The sequence below is a fragment of the Sebastes fasciatus genome, chromosome 8, assembly GCF_043250625.1.
Source record: "Sebastes fasciatus isolate fSebFas1 chromosome 8, fSebFas1.pri, whole genome shotgun sequence".
NCBI classification, from domain to species: Eukaryota; Metazoa; Chordata; class Actinopteri; order Perciformes; family Sebastidae; genus Sebastes; species Sebastes fasciatus.
This window is the reverse complement of record NC_133802.1, coordinates 2917945-2935812: the sequence shown is the minus strand read 5'-3', so window position 1 is coordinate 2935812 and position 17868 is coordinate 2917945. Positions and strand designations below refer to the sequence as shown.

General features: G+C 41.2%; 1 protein-coding gene across 1 annotated transcript; it reads right to left on the bottom strand.

The window, feature by feature from the left end:
* Positions 1-191: 191 nt before the first annotated feature.
* fam50a (family with sequence similarity 50 member A) lies at positions 192-17670 on the bottom strand. Its single transcript, XM_074642492.1, has 13 exons — positions 17413-17670; positions 17041-17125; positions 15977-16076; positions 14525-14649; positions 12414-12490; positions 11893-11959; positions 10726-10787; positions 10507-10583; positions 8696-8750; positions 8016-8064; positions 7701-7771; positions 7092-7202; positions 192-477 (listed from the first exon to the last, which is right to left on the bottom strand). Exons 1-13 carry the CDS (start codon positions 17521-17523, stop codon positions 469-471), a joined length of 999 nt encoding a protein of 332 aa, XP_074498593.1. The 5' UTR covers positions 17524-17670; the 3' UTR covers positions 192-468.
* Between the last annotated feature and the right edge of the window lie 198 nt (positions 17671-17868).

Here is a 17868-nt window from a genome sequence, read left to right as displayed (position 1 = left end):
ACGCTGCCAGACTAGTTCATGTTGTGTTGTGGGACTAGGAGGCACGTAGCAGGTTTGGCTCTCAAACACATTTTACGGTTAGTAGCCAGAGCCAAGAAAACCACGCTCACATTCAGCATAAACACACGCAGGAATGATGCACATCTCTTCAACAAAGAGGCCAAAGAATCCAAGTGTTGTTCAGTCCAGAGTCATAGCCAGGTTCATTTTTATTAAGCATAGAAGCTACAACATGTTTATGAGCTATTCACATATGGATGTTGGGGTTGTTTTCACAGGAAACATTGCATTGGCAATTCAAATACATCGGAAAAAAAATAGTATTTCAAATACCAAGTCAAATTATGAATCAATACTTTATCAAATCTTGATAAAGTATTGATGAATATGTTACAATAGAGTAAAATAGATGGAAATTAACAACAAATTTAGCTTCAAGAATTCCAGAGACTTGAGAAGGCCACTGTTTCACCGGATCTGAAAAACAAAAAGACAATATGAAAGATATAACATATAATATCCAAACTAAATAATAAATTGATAAATATAGCTGCAAGCTTGATTCTGGGCTTCAAGCCACCACAGACCGTAAGACGTTGAAAGCTGCGAGGTGTCTAGACCTTTGACATTTTCCAACACCTTAAAGATAATTAACAGGTTTTATGACGATTGGACAGATGCTCATTCATCTACGGCCAAAAGCTGTTCCAGGAAACGCCCTTTTTTTTGCAATGCTGTCACCCCCCTACTGGTCAATTTCAAAACATTTTGGGGGCTTGTTTCAACAGCTCCAGCCCATCTCCTAAAAATGCATTCTCAATGATGTTTGAAGTGAAACATTTTGTCGTGGATTACGTTTGTCTTTGACGTATTACAAATTTGTTTGTAAAGTCCGCGGAAGGACGCAGTAAGTGACTCGGGACGCACAGAGCAGGTCACGTAGTATGTTGAGCGACCGTTAATGAAAGTTACGTGGAATAATAATGTTAATGGCATAACGAGTATAACAAGCGAGAAAGTCCACTTCAGGGGTGTGGGAGCGGGGGCGGGGGCGGGGGCGGGAGCGGGGGCGGATGGGTCGCAGTGGATGGGTCAAACACTGGACTTTCCCGCTGTTCGCATCCCATGTGAGACTAAGTGTTGCGTTTTTGTTTGTTTTGTTTCAATGTCGTAGTAATTTTAAGCCAAACCATGATGCTTTTTTTACTAAACCTAACCAAGTAGTTTTGTTGCGGTTTTTGTTTTGTTTTGTTTCAATGTCGTAATAATTTTAAGCCAAACCATGATGCTTTTTTTACTAAACCTAACCAAGTAGTTTTGTTGCGGTTTTTGTTTTGTTTTGTTTCAATTTACAACATTAACCACATGTTTAAAAGTGTTTAAAACCAGGCCTATGCATGTGTTTGGAACTGATGGCGCATTCCTATTGGGTGATTTCAAAATAATTTTATACACATGGTTCAACAGTATTATGAAACATATCCTGTGCAATTTCTAATGATTGGATACATACATTTTCTATTTATAGTCGGATTTGCGTTATACCAAGGCCATTTTTTTTTTGCATTTGTAGAGCCCCCTTGTGGTCAATTTGAATGGAACATTCAGGGTATGTTCAAAATTATTTATTTAAACTGTACGTTTCTTGATGATTGGCCCAGCAGTTGTGGAGTTACAGCCCGGACACACCAGGAACATCAGGCGCCCGTGGCGGCTGCGTTACCTGTTGTTTTTTATTTCGGCGTCCATCTTAACAGGTTAAAGCAGCCACACTGCCCACGTGAGACGCGCGTCTCAGCTGCATCTCTTTTAGAGAATAGAGGTCTCGCCTATTTTTGACGCGTGCCGCGCACGTTTCACAGCAGCAACAGACAGTGAAGGTGATCTATTGACTGTATATCAACATCATACCAGCAGGATTACTACAGTTTTGATGTCTATCTGTAGAATATGTTACGGAGATGAAAGAAAAGTGAACTTATTTTTAAATCAACACTTCCTGCTTTCACTTCAAAATAAAAGCCTTCGAGCATTTTTTCTGTGGACAGAATTCCTTCATTTGTTAACTCGAGGCTTTTATTCTGAAATAGGTGCTGGACAATGTTCTAGAACATGCAGTGACTTGAAGAGCTCCATGAATTTATATAGTACCGGGTTTTAATTGTGGATTACTACTATTATTTATAATTTACCACACGTTTCTTAACCTTTCTCGGTCTAAAATAAATATTATTTATATTTGCCATTAAAAGGCAAACTCTATGTAGAAAGAAAGGGCTGACAGCAGCAACTGCAGCAGCAGAAACGCAGCAGAAACGCAGCAGACACGCAGCAGACACGCAGCTGAAATGTAGCTGAAATGTAGCTGGTGTGAATGCCCGACGTGTGAATCATGCAGCCACCACGCCACGCAGCCGCCACGCGCTCCTGACATTCCTGGTGTGTCCGGGCTGTAATATAATATTCAGTCATGACCGTGTCCTTAACATGTCCAGTACAGAAGCCCTGAGAGGCAAGTGAGAAAAAAACAGGTGGAAAAAAGTCTTGTCAGGATCATTTTGTGTTTTTAAGTGTTTGTTGTTGTAATACAATGAATGTAGGACTAAAAGCATTCATGTTTTCTTCCAGGTGAGTTTGAATTTCTCCATGCACTCTAAACACAAGGTACATATACTGTATTGTGTGTTACCAAGTTATGTAACATTACTGTCATGTATTTGTCTTGGCTAGAAAGGTTTATTAATTGGCACGAAACTGCCGTTCATTTACAAATTACCACACGTTTCTTAACCTTTCTCTGTCTAAAATAAATATAAATTATATTTATAATGAAATGAAATGGCCATTAAAAGGCAAACTCTATGTAGAAAGAAAGGGCTGACAGCAGCAGCTGCAGCAGCGGAAACGCAGCACGCACGCAGCTGACACGCAGCTGAAATGCAACTCGTGTGAACGCCTGGCGCGTGAACCACGCAGCCGCCACGCGCTCCTGACGTTCCTGGTGTGTCCGGGCTGTTAGGTCTATTGATGTGGTAGGCCAGGCCCTATTAAAGTTCATTGGTCACTATCTTCAAAAATCAATGAGATATCAATAAGCTCCTGATAACTTTTGATAAGCTTGGTCCAATAATGATACACAGAAAATTTGGTACACATCGGACCTATGGTTTAGGAGATGTAAAAAAAAAATTAAAATGGCAGAAAGTCTAGTCAGACGGACTTTAGTGGTTTGTAGAGTGAGTATAGATGGATGACTGTAGCAAGTTTCCTGTAAATCGGTTTCATGGCAAAGAACTTGTGAGAACTATTGATAAGAAGTGCAAGCTAATTGGTTGTTCCATTGCAACATCAGTGCACAGCAGCAGCTACGCTTTCTCCACTTTGGACTGAAGGTGACTACCAGATGCCAGTAAAACATCCATCTACAGAGTGCTGTACTAAAGTCAAACAAATTATTTCTATTCTATTGTCATATTTAATGTCTCTACCAAAATAGCCTGTGTTGAAAAATAAAAAATATTATATATATATATAGAAGAGGGTCCAATAGACCACAGACCATGGATGTAGAAGAGGGTCCAATAGACCACAGACCATGGATATAGAAGAGGGTCCAATAGACCACAAACCGTGGATATACAGACGTAGGCAAAGTTGTTGGTAACGTTCCGTTAAAGAGAGAAAAACCCACAATGGTCACTGAAATAACTTGAAACTGACAAAAGTAATAATAAATAAAAATTTACTGAAAATGAACTAATGAAAATCAGATATTGTTTTTGAATTGTGGTTCAACAGAATCATTTTAAAAAACAAACTAATGAAACTGGCCAGGACAAAAATGATGGTACCCCTAGAAAAGATGTAAAATAATGTGACCATAGGGACATGTTAAACTAAGGTGTGTCCTGTAATTAGCATCACAGGTATCTTCAAACTTGTAATCAGTCAGTCTGCCTATTTAAAGGGTGAAAAGTAGTCACTGTGCTGTTTGGTATCATGGTGTGTACCACACTGAACATGGACCACAGAAAGCTAAGGAGAGAGTTGTCTCAGGAGATCAGAAAGAACATTATAGACCTTCATGTTAAAGGTAAAGGCTATAAGACCATCTCCAAGCAGCTTGACGTTCCTGTGACTACAGCTGCTCATATTATTCAGAAGTTTAAGGTCCATGGGACTGTAGCCAACCTCCCTGGACGTGGCCGCAAGAGGAAAATTGATGACATATTGAAGAGACGGATAATACGAATGGTAACCAAAGAGCCCAGAACAACTTCCAAAGAGATTAGAGGTGAACTCCAAGGTCAAGGTACATCAGTGTCAGATCGCACCATCTGTCACTGTTTGAGCCAAAGTGGACTTAATGGAAGACAACCGAGGAGGACACCAAATCATAAAAAAGCGAGACTGGAATTTTCCAAAATGCATATTGACAAGCCACAAAGCTTCTGGGAGAATGTCCTTTGGACAGATGAGACAAAACTGGAGCTTTTTGGCAAGTCACATCAGCTCTATGTTCACAGACGAAGAGATGAAGCATCCAAAGAAAAGAACACTGTACCTAATGTGAAACATGGAGGAGGCTCGGTTATGTTATGGGGCTGCTTTGTTGCATCTGGCACAGGGTGTCTTGAATCTGTGCAGGGTGCAATGAAATCTCAAGACTATCAAGGCATTCTGGAGCGAAATGTGCTGCCCAGTGTCAGAAAGCTTGGTCTCAGTTGCAGGTCATGGGTCCTCAAACAGGATAATGACCCAAAACACATCTAAAAACACCCAAGAATGGCTAAGAACAAAACATTGGACTATTCTGAAGTGGCCTTCTATGAGCCCTGATCTAAATCCTATTGAACATCTGTGGAAGGAGCTGAAACATGCAGTCTGGAGAAGGCACCCTTCAAACCTGAGACAGCTGGAGCAGTTTGCTCACGAGGAGTGGGCCAACATACCTGTCAACAGGTGCAGAAGTCTCATTGAGAGTTACAGAAATCACTTGATTGCAGTGATTGCCTCAAAAGGTTGTGCAACAAAATATTAAGTTAATGTTACCATCATTTTTGTCTAGGCCAGTTTCATTAGTTTGTTTTTTTAAATGATTCTGCTGAACCATAATTCAAAAACAATATCTGATTTTCATTAGTTAATTTTCAGTGAATTTTTATTTATTATTACTTTTGTCAGTTTCAAGTTATTTCAGTGACCATTGTGGGTTTTTCTCTCTTTAACGGAACGTTACCAACAACTTTGCCTACGTCTGTATAAGAGGGTCCAATAGACCATAGACCGTGGATATAGAAGAGGGTCCAATAGAGCACAGACCATGGATGTAGAAGAGGGTCCAATAGAGCACAGACCATGGATGTAGAAGAGGGTCCAAAAGACCACAGACCATGGATGTAGAAGGGGGTCCAGTAGACCACAGACCATGGATGTAGAAGAAGTTGTTTCATGGTCTTTTGTCATGCTACTAGCACTACTAGCTACTAGCTCTACTAGCTACTGGCCGATAGCCGGTTGTTTGGGAACAGAGATGTTAATCCATCCAGACGGTACAGGCTGACAGCATACAGCCCATGGGTGTATTAGAATATAATAAAAGTGCATAATGGCTGGTGTACAAACAGCCGAATCACTGAGTCACTGTTCCCCTGATTTAGAGGCTCTGTCAGTGATGTGTCGACCCTTCTATCTGACGAGAGAGCCGACAGTAGTAATTATTACGGCTGTCGATATTCCACCTGTAGATCTGTTCCTTCAATGTTATGTAGCGAGAGTGCACTTTACTTGAGTGTTGTTGTTTACCTTTTGAAACCAATGTTCATTTTTGGATGGGATTTATGCAAAAGTCTAAACCAAGTCAAAATTCTTGATGAATGTTCATATTTATATTAAAATGTGTTTGGCCTTAATGATCTGTTATTCTTTTTCCTTATGTTTTATTAGCTTATAGGGCTGGATTTTTTTTTTTTTTTTTTTAAATGGGGAAATTAGTTTGGTTGTAATGTTCAGTAACTTGCAAAATTGTCTTTAAAACCAGCATGAAAATATTGTGATAAGATCGTGGATCGTGATCCTGCCTGAAAAAAATCGTGATATGGTGTTTTTGCCACATCGCCCACCCCTACATCCTCTGTTTTGATAAAAAAATATTGATTATAGCTACCCGCTTTAACAAATGTTACAACAATAGTACATACAAAAGTATTTACTGTAGTGTTCAAAATCATGGGCTAAAAACTGCTTAACTAGAATCTTCTTTCATCCTTTTCTTTCAACAAATATATTCACTTTATTTTATTCAGTATGTTTATTATGACTATACTACATGGTGAGCTGAATGGGAGGGAATGCTGTGAGATTGTATCTCTTCATCTTTTCTAACAGAAACAACACGGAGTAGAATTTGGAAAAGAATACATGTTCTGACAGGATTTTTCAGGACAGAAGAATCTGGTGTTCCTACACAGCCACTGGCTCTGTAAATGGTAAACAAAGTGGCTCGGACTGAGCCACACAACACTATTCCAGCCAGGACAGGAGGGAAGAACATGGATGCATAAAGAGAAAGGCTGTGGCAGCAGGAGGGGATGGTAAATCTGGCACATGCTATTGTTGTGAAGGAGCACTGATGGGAGGAGATATTTCTTTTGAGTGTTTAGTTCAAATAACAATGTCTGTCTCCAGAATTGCAGACCACACCTTTAACTGCCGTCGTGACAAACACTTAATTTGGGTAGCCTCTTGTTCTCTAAGTTTCTCTGGCAGTTTAACCCGAACAGAGAAGCATGACGATGAGAGCACACTGAGGTCAGAAGAGATTAAATCCCAGAACACTATGAAGAACTGCTGAGGCCTGTTGGATGAGCAGGTACATACTACACATCACGCCCAGTGGCCTTGCTACTAAATATGCACACAAAATTGTCAATCTCTGAAAAAAACGGGTTATCAATTTACTGTTAAAATCTATTTTCTGTGGAAAATACACATCGGCCTTTTTACGTGTTTGAAAGATCAAATTTAAGATTAGATGAAACTTGAATGATCGAGGAGGGCAAACTGTGTGAAGCATGCTGACAAAATCTCACCGTATATTTGTCCCATTTCTTCTCAGGATCGTACGGCTCCCAGCGACTAGCGGGGAAGATGTGCTTGTTCTTCTCATACCAGCTCCTCAGCACCACTTTACCTGCATGAGACTTCAGGCAAAATAACACAACTGGGTTAACTTTGACATGGCCTTTTAAAAGTTACGTGCACTGCCTGCCCAATAAAAAAAAGGTACAGGATATTTGAATGAAGAACCAACTGAGCATCAATATAACCAAGTCCTGTACCATGAATATGGAGAGCAGAAATCGGTTTAGCAAGAAAAATAAATTGAAAGAAATATAAATGTTGCATCATGAAGAAACGGGCTGCAGCCGATCATGAAATATGAAAGAAACAGACAAATCTGTCGATTGATTCAAGAATTCCATCCAACAATAAATAAAACAGAAATATTGTTTAAGTAATGAACCAAGCCCAGTCTGTCTTCGTATTTCTTATGATTTTTTTTTATATTGTATTGACTGATTTAGAGACCATCTATTGGTCATCTCAGTTTCTTTTGGCATTAAGGTTGACACTGGTTCAGATCAACCAATTCTGTCCTCTAACAATCTCTTGTTTGTGCCGTAAAATAAAATCGTCACCTCATCTTTCTCAACGGTGGCGTCATTCACCAGTCGGATATCATCGTGGACGTCGAAGCTGAAAAGAGGACCTGTGAAAAAAAAAGAAAAGATGAACTGAGTGAGAAGGCAGGAAACACTGAATTCAGTTCAATTCTATTTATTTTTATAGAGCGTCAAATCATAACAGAAGTTGTCTCGAGACGCTTCTCATGTTCATGTTGTTCCATATATTGCACAGAAAAAAAATACTTATGGTTAAATGTTATTTCTATACGTAAAAACAAATGAAGGTACTGTATGTGAAAGAGCTGAGAGCTGTTAGTGTTCACTTACCAGATTTGCCTCTGGCTTTGGTAACGATGAAGTCGTAAAAGCTGTGGTGCTGAATGAGACCAACAGGTAAAGTATGATCAAATTCAAAAAAGTGAAAATGCCACAGCTGCTGAACAAATTAAAACCATTTTTTTAAACAATCTCTAGACTATAATATCCTCACATTTTTGTAGTAATAAACAACAAGTCTACACAGAGCTTTTAATGAGCTATGGAGGTATGGGACTCTCTCAGAAGCTGGTGCCGGCGACCATCAACAGATGCAGCAATCACACGCATTTTCTTCAGGAAATGCAAATATTCTTAGTTAGCATATGAATTCTTGATTTATGGCCCAAATCGTGTTTAGTGAGATCACGGTGATCTTTGACCTTTGACCACCAAAATCTAATCAGTTCGTCCTTGAGTCCAAGTGCAGACATAAAAACCACTCACAGCAGGTCAAGGACACAAAGGTAAAATGGTAAGTCTGGGAATGTTACAACTCCAGTGGAATATAAAGTCTACCAGTGCAACCAGAGAGTGATTGTTGGAGTGTGAAGACAGACGCACATCAGAGGTGTTGAATTTGCTGTAGCATTTAAACGTTGAAAGTGAAGTGAAACAAACCAAATCGTTACAAAGTAAAGCAACTATTGAGCTGTGGACTTCATGGGGGGTGGGGGGGTGTCGGTACTTACATGTGGGATTATCAGATCCTCTTTGATGTACATCAGCTGCTCTACTCCAGCAGACCTGCACAGAGAAGAAATCCAGTTCCACTAGATTTAGCACCTCCACTAAACCTATCAAGTAGCAGTTTACATCCATGTCTGTCCAAAAAGGACATCACTTTATTTATCCTTTATTCCATTTGTGTGGTATTGGCATAATTAGCATATGAATTCTTGAGTTACGATCACAATAACCTTTGACCACCAAAACCCAATCAATTCATCCTCGAGTCCATGTGGACCTTTGTGCCAAAGTTGAAGTAATTCCCTCCAAGCAGTCCTGAGATATCGTGTTCACAAGAAAGGGACGAACGGGACGGACAACCTGAAAACGCGATGTCCCCGGCCACGGCTGTCGCAGGTGCAGAGGCATAATAAACATTAGTTTTAACTAGGGATGCACCGATACCACTTTTTTTCAGACCGAATACGAGTATAAGTACTTACATTTGGGTACTCGCCGATACCGAGTACCGATACGAGTACTTCTCTGTGCCAAAAGACCCTCGTTAACAGCCAGCTGGAGGGTGTGAGCGACACACGGCAGGCTGGGGAGTCCCGCATACGAGGCGGTGCGCCGCGACCGGCTCTAGGTCGGCTTGGAAAGGCTCGGGCGAAGGTGGCTCGCTGCCGCAGCTTTACAGTGCTCTGTCGACCGGGGCGGACTGTCCTCAGTGCGCCCCAACCGTGTCGTGCCGCGGCCCATGTAAAAGGCCCCAGGGGTCTGTGGCAATGTCGGCATCCCACCCGACCCGTCTTGAGACACGGACCAAGGAGTCTAACGCAGGCGCGAATTCAGAGGGTGAAAGCAAAACCCCGTGGCGCAATGAAAGTGAGGGCCAGCGCGCCGGCTGAGGTGGGATCCCGGCCCGAAACATGGTGACGAGAGGTTAATGTTGCGCTGCCGTTAAGTGGTGTTGGTGCCGTTATATCTGAGCCATTTTGCGAGTACGAGTACATGAGCACAGTATCGGACCCGATACCCGATACTGGTATCGGTATCCGTGCATCCCTAGTTTTAACACGTAAGGAAAGTGTAAGAAGGAAAACTGATTACAGTTTTCATGTTTAAAGCCTCTGTGTGTGTGGGGGATTTAATTATTATCAGTCAGACACTGACAACAATGCTTAATGCTATCATTGCAGAGACATAAAGTGTGTGTGTGTGTATCTGAGCAACTTCTATTATGTGGTTCTTTCCATCTCTGTTGTATGTGGGGGTTTTTTCAAGTAAGATCAGAGATTCTGAGCTTTCAACCACGTCTCAGGGTCCAAACAAAAAGACTGTGAGATGTGATTGAAGATTTAGAAAAAAGACAGCAAGTGGACATTTTAGGTGAGATTATTTTGTCCCACTCACTGTTCCCAGAATAATGTCTCCTCTGTCTGTGCCTGGTGCAGCAGGTGATGTTTCTTCTCCTTTGTCGGACAGTTTGACAGAAAGAGGACACAGGGCAGAGACGGGTGGGGGGGGGGGGGGGGGTATGACAATGCAACAAAGGTCCCCGGCGGGAATCGAACTTCCGACGTTGCAGTTATGTGCATGCGCTGTAACCACTGAACTACCAAGGTGCTCAAAAACTTGTGTTGCTTTGACCGCAGGTGTGTTTTCAGTTCTTGATTGAAGTTCATTTTGCCATTTCAATAATTATCTGTCAGGTAATATTTTCTTCCTGCACTCTCAACCAACCTGAGGAAAGGTGGGACAGAAGAACTCATGTGAAGAGGATGATCGGTTGTTACTACGGATGTGACCGATGATGAGAGTTGTGTCTCACCTGAGCTCACTGAAGTCCTTTCTGAGGACCTCCAGGGCCCTCTGCAGAAAGTTCTGGATGGTATTTCCCTTCTTCATCTACAGGTGAAATACACACAAAGACATGATGAAAACATTGAAGAGAGGAACTAAACTAATTATCAGTACTCTTCAGACCTTCTGTGGCTTTTTAGAGTTAAGTGAAAACAGTGACTAAGCGTTGGAGCTCATCGTGCTTTACCTTGACAGTCTTACGATGTCCAGAGCCATCCCAGTAGCTGAATGTGATCTCAATCTCCTCACCTGAAGACAAAAGATACACACCGTTATTTTGGATTGACAGTGAGTGTTAGTGTATGTTTGTTCGTATAGCAGGGAAAAGACAAAAAAAAGGGAGGAATTCTCCAAAGCTGAGACATTTGTCCAAACTGGGACAGAATTTCCGCTTGTGGTTATAGTTAAAGTTACGTGGATATATATTACTGAATTCAAAGCTTCTGTAGGCAGAAATTTGTTGGCATCATTGGGCTAAAATCCCATAATAACCGTTCAGCATATTGTAATTCAAGTGTTCTGAGAGGAGAGAAGACTAGACTTCTGCTCCTCCTCATGGCTCTGTTTTCAGGCTTTAGAAAATCTAGCCTGTGACAGGAGACTTTGACCAATCACAGGTCATTTCAGAGAGAGAGAGAGAGAGAGAGAGAGAGAGAAAGAAAGAAAGAAAGAAAGAAAGAAAGAGAGAGAGAGAGAGAGAGAGAGAGAGAGAGAGAGAGAGAGAGAGAGAGAGAGAAAGAAAGAAAGAAAGAAAGAAAGAAAGAAAGAGAGAGAGAGAGAGAGAGAGAGAGAGAGAGAGAGAGAGAGAGAGAGAGAGAGAGAGAGAGAGAGAGAGAGAGAGAGAGAGAGAGAGAGAGAGAGAGAGAGAGAGAGCGTTCCTATTGGCTGTGCTCCGGTCATGTGAGGTCATGTGAGGTATTCCCCAAGAGATCTCAACATGGCTGCCGGGTCACAAACTTTCTCATTTTACAGCTAAACAGTACACTACAAGATGTTTCTGAGAACATGTGAGGAGAGAAATAGGCATTAACGTAACAGAATATTGATTCATATTTCATCAGCGCTGCCTAGTTTGACCGTTTGGTGAGTGATTGACAGCTGCTCAGAGACGGCAGCTGGACAGCAGACTCGAGATCAGCTCTGACTGCTTGTTTTCCTCCGGTCTGTGAAATCCTGCAGATGCCGTTAGGAGCACCGGAGGACACAGAGGAGCATGATTTTTATCAGATTACCTGTCTCATGCACTACTGTCAGGATATAGTGACTGTTTTATAAAAATAACTTTTTTTAATCACATTTACTCCGTTTCTACCCACCGCAGCTTTAAGAAGTAACGAGTCATTCTGACACTCACTCTTAATCTTCTCCTGTTTGAGCTCCCATTCCTGCCTGAGTTCCTCTCGGAGACGATTCTCCTCCTCCTGAACACAAGAGGCAGTTCAAATCAGGTTTTTTGAGGAGGGTCATATTGCATTAAAAGAACATTAGAAACTGGAATAATAACAAATGGGCATGTCACAGTATAAAAATGACAAATTTACCAGTGTATTAACTGGATGAACAGACTTTCTTACTGAGCCACCAGACACAAGTGTTCTGGCTTTGTCAATCTTGTGAAAAATGTGAAAGTATATCTGGTTAGCCTGGTATTTACCACTTACTTCTTGCCCTACTACTGCTTGGCTTGTGTGTTTTTTCTGCAGCTTGCCATGTAAAACTGACCTTTAAATCCTACCGGCGTTCACAGTTCAATCTGCAATGTGATGACTCGCTCATATGAATTAAAATATTCCCAGAATTGCAATCTTATGTCATCACACGGTAAAGAAATGAGAACCAATGACTCTGGCAAACAGAGTCATACCTTCACCTCACCTCTCTGTCTCGATCAGGAAGGAAACTCGTGTCCACGTCCGGATTTTTCCCCAGTTTCTTCTTCCTAACTGGAGAGTCTATGAGACAAAGTCAAACATCTGTTAGACTAACTCTCTAATTAACATGTTTTATCTTGTTTAATCCATACAAAAAAGGTGTAAAAAAAAAAAAAAAGACCAGTTTTGTTTCCAGTCTTTATGCTATGCTAAGCTAAGCTATCTGCCTCCTGGCTGTAGCCTGACATTTAGCTTACAGACGTGAGAGTGGTATTGATGATGTCATCTAATCGAGCGTAATACCAAAAATGTCAAACTATTCCTTTAAGATATAAGTAGTGCCTTAAAATACTCATACGGAGCCACACCTGACGAGTCTCCCCTTTACAGACATGCCCACTTTATGATCATCACATGCAGTTTGGGGCAAGTCATAGTCAAGTCAGCACACTGACACACTGACAGCTGTTGTTGCCTGTTGGGCTGCAGTTTGACATGTTATGATTTGAGCATATTTATATACATATAATGTTTATACATAGTACAGTATAGCAGGGTCCTTATCACTGCTTAGAACATCACACAATAAATAAGCAAAAAAAAAAAAAATGAAAACACAAATTTTTACAAGGAAGAAGTCATCAAACCTTCTATACCTTCTATATTCATATAATAAATGCATTTATTACACAGCTGTGTTGAAGACTCGATTCCAATTGGTCAATCACGGTGTACTGCGTTCTGTAATTTCTCTATAACAGACCTCTGCTATGTATAACAGACCTTTGCATTGTATAACAGACCTCTGCTATGTATAACAGACCGTTGCTATGTATAGCAGACCGTTGCTATGTATAACAGATCGTTGATATATATAACAGACCGTTGCTATGTATAGCAGACCGTTGCCATGTATAATAGACCGTTGCTATGTATAACAGACCGTTGCTATGTATAAAAGACCATTGCTATGTATAACAGACCGTTGATATATATAACAGAACGTTGCTATGTATAACAGACCGTTGCTATGAATAACAGACCGTTGCTATGTATAACAGACCGTTGCTATGGGCGAAGTTCAGATGTCGGACTCTGGAGGACCGTTTTTATGTCAAAATATTGATTTCTTCAATAAGTAGCCGTGTAATAAGCGGGATAATGTACAGCTAGCGGGTCATTGTTGTGAAGGATTCTTTAACAACATTGACCCGCTAGCTGTACATTACCCCTTACTTGAGAGATGACTTTGATGCGGCAACAACTCATTGCCTGTGACGAACACCTGTGTTTAGTTTGACTGGACTCCTCATTTTAAACCCCTGCAAGAACCTATTTGAATATTCATTTTTTTTTATTCACTAATGAAGCTGTAGCTTGGACCAAATCAGACTGACAGATTTAGGAGAGAAATATCTTGTTAACGGGAAACTTTGCCATTTTCAACCCTTTTACCTCATGTTTTGGTGTCCAAGCGACTAGCAAGTGAAAACAATTTCTGAAACTGGTCCAGTTTTGAGGGAGTATGCTGCAGACGACATGCCGCTAAACGGACTGCAATGTAATCCTTCCTGGCAATTACGCACCATCAACGTACGTTCATTGAAGTGCTTGTTGTTGCCACTGACAGGCTCAGATTGAAATTCTTAGTGTCTGACAACATGATGGAAATGACCCTAGAGAAATACAACGTTTTTTTCTTACCATTCACTTGATGTGGTCTGTTTGTTATTATGTCTAACCAAGTCTCGCAGATAAATATTCAGCCTCATCTTCCCTTCCTATCCAACAAAGCGCTTTGAGGTGTCGGAAGACTAGAAAGGCACAAAATAAATGCACCATGTACCATTTTACCACTCCTCTCTACAACACTGACTCACATTTCCACCGTTGTCTTCTGGCAGCAAGTCTCTCGCGAGATTTCAGAAGGACACGTCTCCTTGATTGAGACTTGGTTGGACACAATAACAAACAGACGGAACGTTTCCCTTTAAGCCGCACAACACAGATGAAATGAAGAACGCTTGAGGAGGTACAGTATAGACTTGAAACTGATTCTCTGCATTGCGTTTCTTATTTACTTAGTGCTTTCACATTCTTACATACAATACTCACAATCCTGCTCTTCCTCTTCGTTTTCCTCCTCCTCCTCTCCTTCATCTTCCGGATTGAATGATAAACTGGCTATTTTCCTCTTCTGTTCCTCCTTTCTCTTCTTCTCTTTCTGCTTCTCAAGCTTGCTGCACACATAAAGCATAAATAATGATAAAAACATATGACAGAGAGGAATGATGGTCATACCATCATCATCACACACTGATTAATAGGTACTACATACCTATTTAGATGTGTCTTCAATATAGAGTGTGGAAAAACAAGATTTGGTTTTACTGCTGGCCTCTGGTGTATAAGCTGCCTCTGTCATATTGGCTATGTTATTATTAATGCTTGTTGTTTTCATTCCTATTTAGTGCCGATCTTCTAGAAAACAGTTCGAGAGCACGAACCCTGAAGATAAATCTGGTTTCCTTTCAGCTTGGATATGATTGTTTCCATGAGAATATTAAATCAATCGTGCAGTGGATGAAGTTTGTTTTAAGGCTCTCGCAACAGTTGAAACTTAAAACAGCTGGACATTCAACCATGTTGTGTCATGTGTTGTCAAACTAGAAGAATGGAGAGATATATTATATGTTTTTCTTTTTCATTTTTGTTTTGTTTTTTTAATGTCGCTGCTAGTTCCACTCTTGGAAAAGCTTCTATCAGCATTAATATCCTTAAATGCAACTAAGGACAACTTGTATTCTGGGAAAGCACTTATTATAAATCAGGAATTGATAATACCATCTGGCTTGTGAGGTTACAGTTATGAAGTCTCTCGCAACTTTGAAACAGAAGAAGCTTTACTTACACCCACAAATCTAATTAATGGATTAATAAAGTTGTACTAATTGAATTGAACTGAATGATTTTAGAGGCCTGAAGTTGGGTGGTATTTTTTTTTTTTTCATAGTCTCAACTCTCTGGTGACCCCTCAGATATATCTCGGGACCTCATGGTGGGTGCCGACCCCTGGGTTTGGAACCACTGGTCTTAAATATCATTGTATGTTGTAGCATTAAGACGTCCCTTAAAGGGGGCCGAGCTCAAACCATGAAAAAAAGTCCCACACCAAAATTACACTAAAAGACAGCCCTGTCCACATAATTTTGCCCAAATAATAATAATAATAATAATAATAATAATGTGTTTAAGAAATAATCTGCAAATTTTGTGTTATATATATGTTAGTTTTGGTGCTGATATATTTTGAATTGCTGGGAGCAGCAATCAATAGTTTGTCTCTGCATACATACATCAATTCATGTGCACCAAAGACTTTTTTATACAATCAGAACGGTGGGATCTGCATTTCTCACAGTCCCTGTAACATCGAACATCATAGCACTACGTGTTGTGTAATCTGAACCACTATTACATGTTAACTATTATTCAAAAACAGACAGTGTTTTTGAGAATCTGTTAGTTTGTGACACTTAAGCGTATCAATATCTAGTAATAACTCACAGCATGAGCTCCTTGGACTGCTCCTTCTTGGCCAGCTGTTTCTCTCTCTCCTTCACCAGCGCCTCCTGCTTGGCCTTCATATCATTCAGTGTCACCAGACCTAAAGACAAAAACACCAACCACATGCATATTTTCTCTTAATGATGTTGTTCTTATATTTCCATAATAAAAATAATAATGATGATAATAAATTGGACTTATATAGCGCCTTACAAGAAACCCAAGGACGCTTTGCAAAGAGGGCACACAAAATCATACTGATAAAGAAAACAGAGGGAACATTTTTAATTAAAAGAGTGATGTGTAGGAAGAGTTAGAGATCAGAGGCCTTGATGAACAGGTGGTGCTTGAGGTGTTTTTTGAAAATGCCCAGGGATGAAGCATTTCTGATCTCAGGAGGGAGAGAGTTCCAGAGGGCGGGGGCCGCGACGCTGAAGGCTCTGTCGCCGAATGTTCTCAGCCGGGTGTGGCGGGGGGGTGGTTGAGTGTGGGGTGATGTGCTGCCAGGGCCTAGTGCGGGTGAGAACCCTGGCAGCTGAGTTCTGGACATACTGGAGCCGGTCCAGGGCTTTGCTGGGTACCCCGGACAGAACTCCATTACAGTAGTCCAGGCGGGAGGTGATGAAGTCGTGAATGAGGGTCTCTGCCACGGAGTCGGAGAGTGATGGCCGGAGTCGGGAAATGTTTTTGAGGTGGTAGAAGGAGGATATTGTGACGGATTTGATGTGTGACTAAAATGAGAGGCTGGAGTCCAGGATGGACACCTAGGTTGCGGACCTCGGAGAATAGAGGCAGATGGAGCTGCCATCCACATCCAGGAGATCTCCAAACTTCCTGAGCATTGCCTTACAGGGGCCACAACCATGAGCTCTGTTTTGCTGCTGTTGAGTTTGAGAAGGTTTGATGACATCCATGTTTTAATTTCATGCAGGCAGTTGAGCAGGGACTGGGGGGGGGGGATGGGTTGATGCTGAGGTAGTGCACCTTAATAATCCTCTGGTCCAGGCAGGTGACAGGTTGTGGTGTAAAGAGGAGGTTCATGTGCAACAACTGAACATACTCACCAACTGTGCTGGACTTGAGCTCTGCCTCCACAGCATCATAATGAGCTGAGAACTTCTTATCAATGTTGGACTTGACCATGTTGTCCTGTGAGGAGACAGAGCAGACACACAACAGCTGGATTATCTCTAAGTAAGAGAGACAGGGTGCCTATAGGAGACTCTAGTGGAATAATAAACAGGCTTTAGTTAAAGATCTGTTATGATCCTCATCATGGCTCAACATGTGACGTCCCCTTCACTGACCCGGCAGGTCGCTGGCCCTCACAGACCTCCATACTATAACGGCTGATTGTTTTTTGACAAAACACATGGGGCTAAATTATAATATATAATCAATAAACAGGTTATACTTCAGGGTGAAAGGTTACAAACCTCTGCGATCTTCTGCTTCAGCTGCTCCAGCTGCTCTCTCTCTTTCTCTCGTTTCTTCATCAGCTGCATGGCTCTCCCAGCCTCGCTGGCAGCTCCTTTGTACTGCGCCATGTTGAGTATTAATAGTAATATGAAGTTTAATCCACTAATAACACAATCACAAGTCTAATTCTCAAACTAAACCTGTTTCTGCAAAGCTGTGAGAGCAGACTCAGACCTCCCGGATCACCACAACAAGAAACATGGCGACCGCGCAGTGCATGTTGGGTAGTTAGGGGATGTATGATGCCTTCAGGTACGTCAGGAAACTGCAGAATTCTGGTACCACAAAGCAACAACCGAACGTCTTGATGTAAAATTGAGAAAGAAGAAAAATATTTGATTTATTCAAATCACCAATGCAATATGCAACGGAAAGAAAGCCATAGAATATATTAGTGTTTATGAGTACTTATC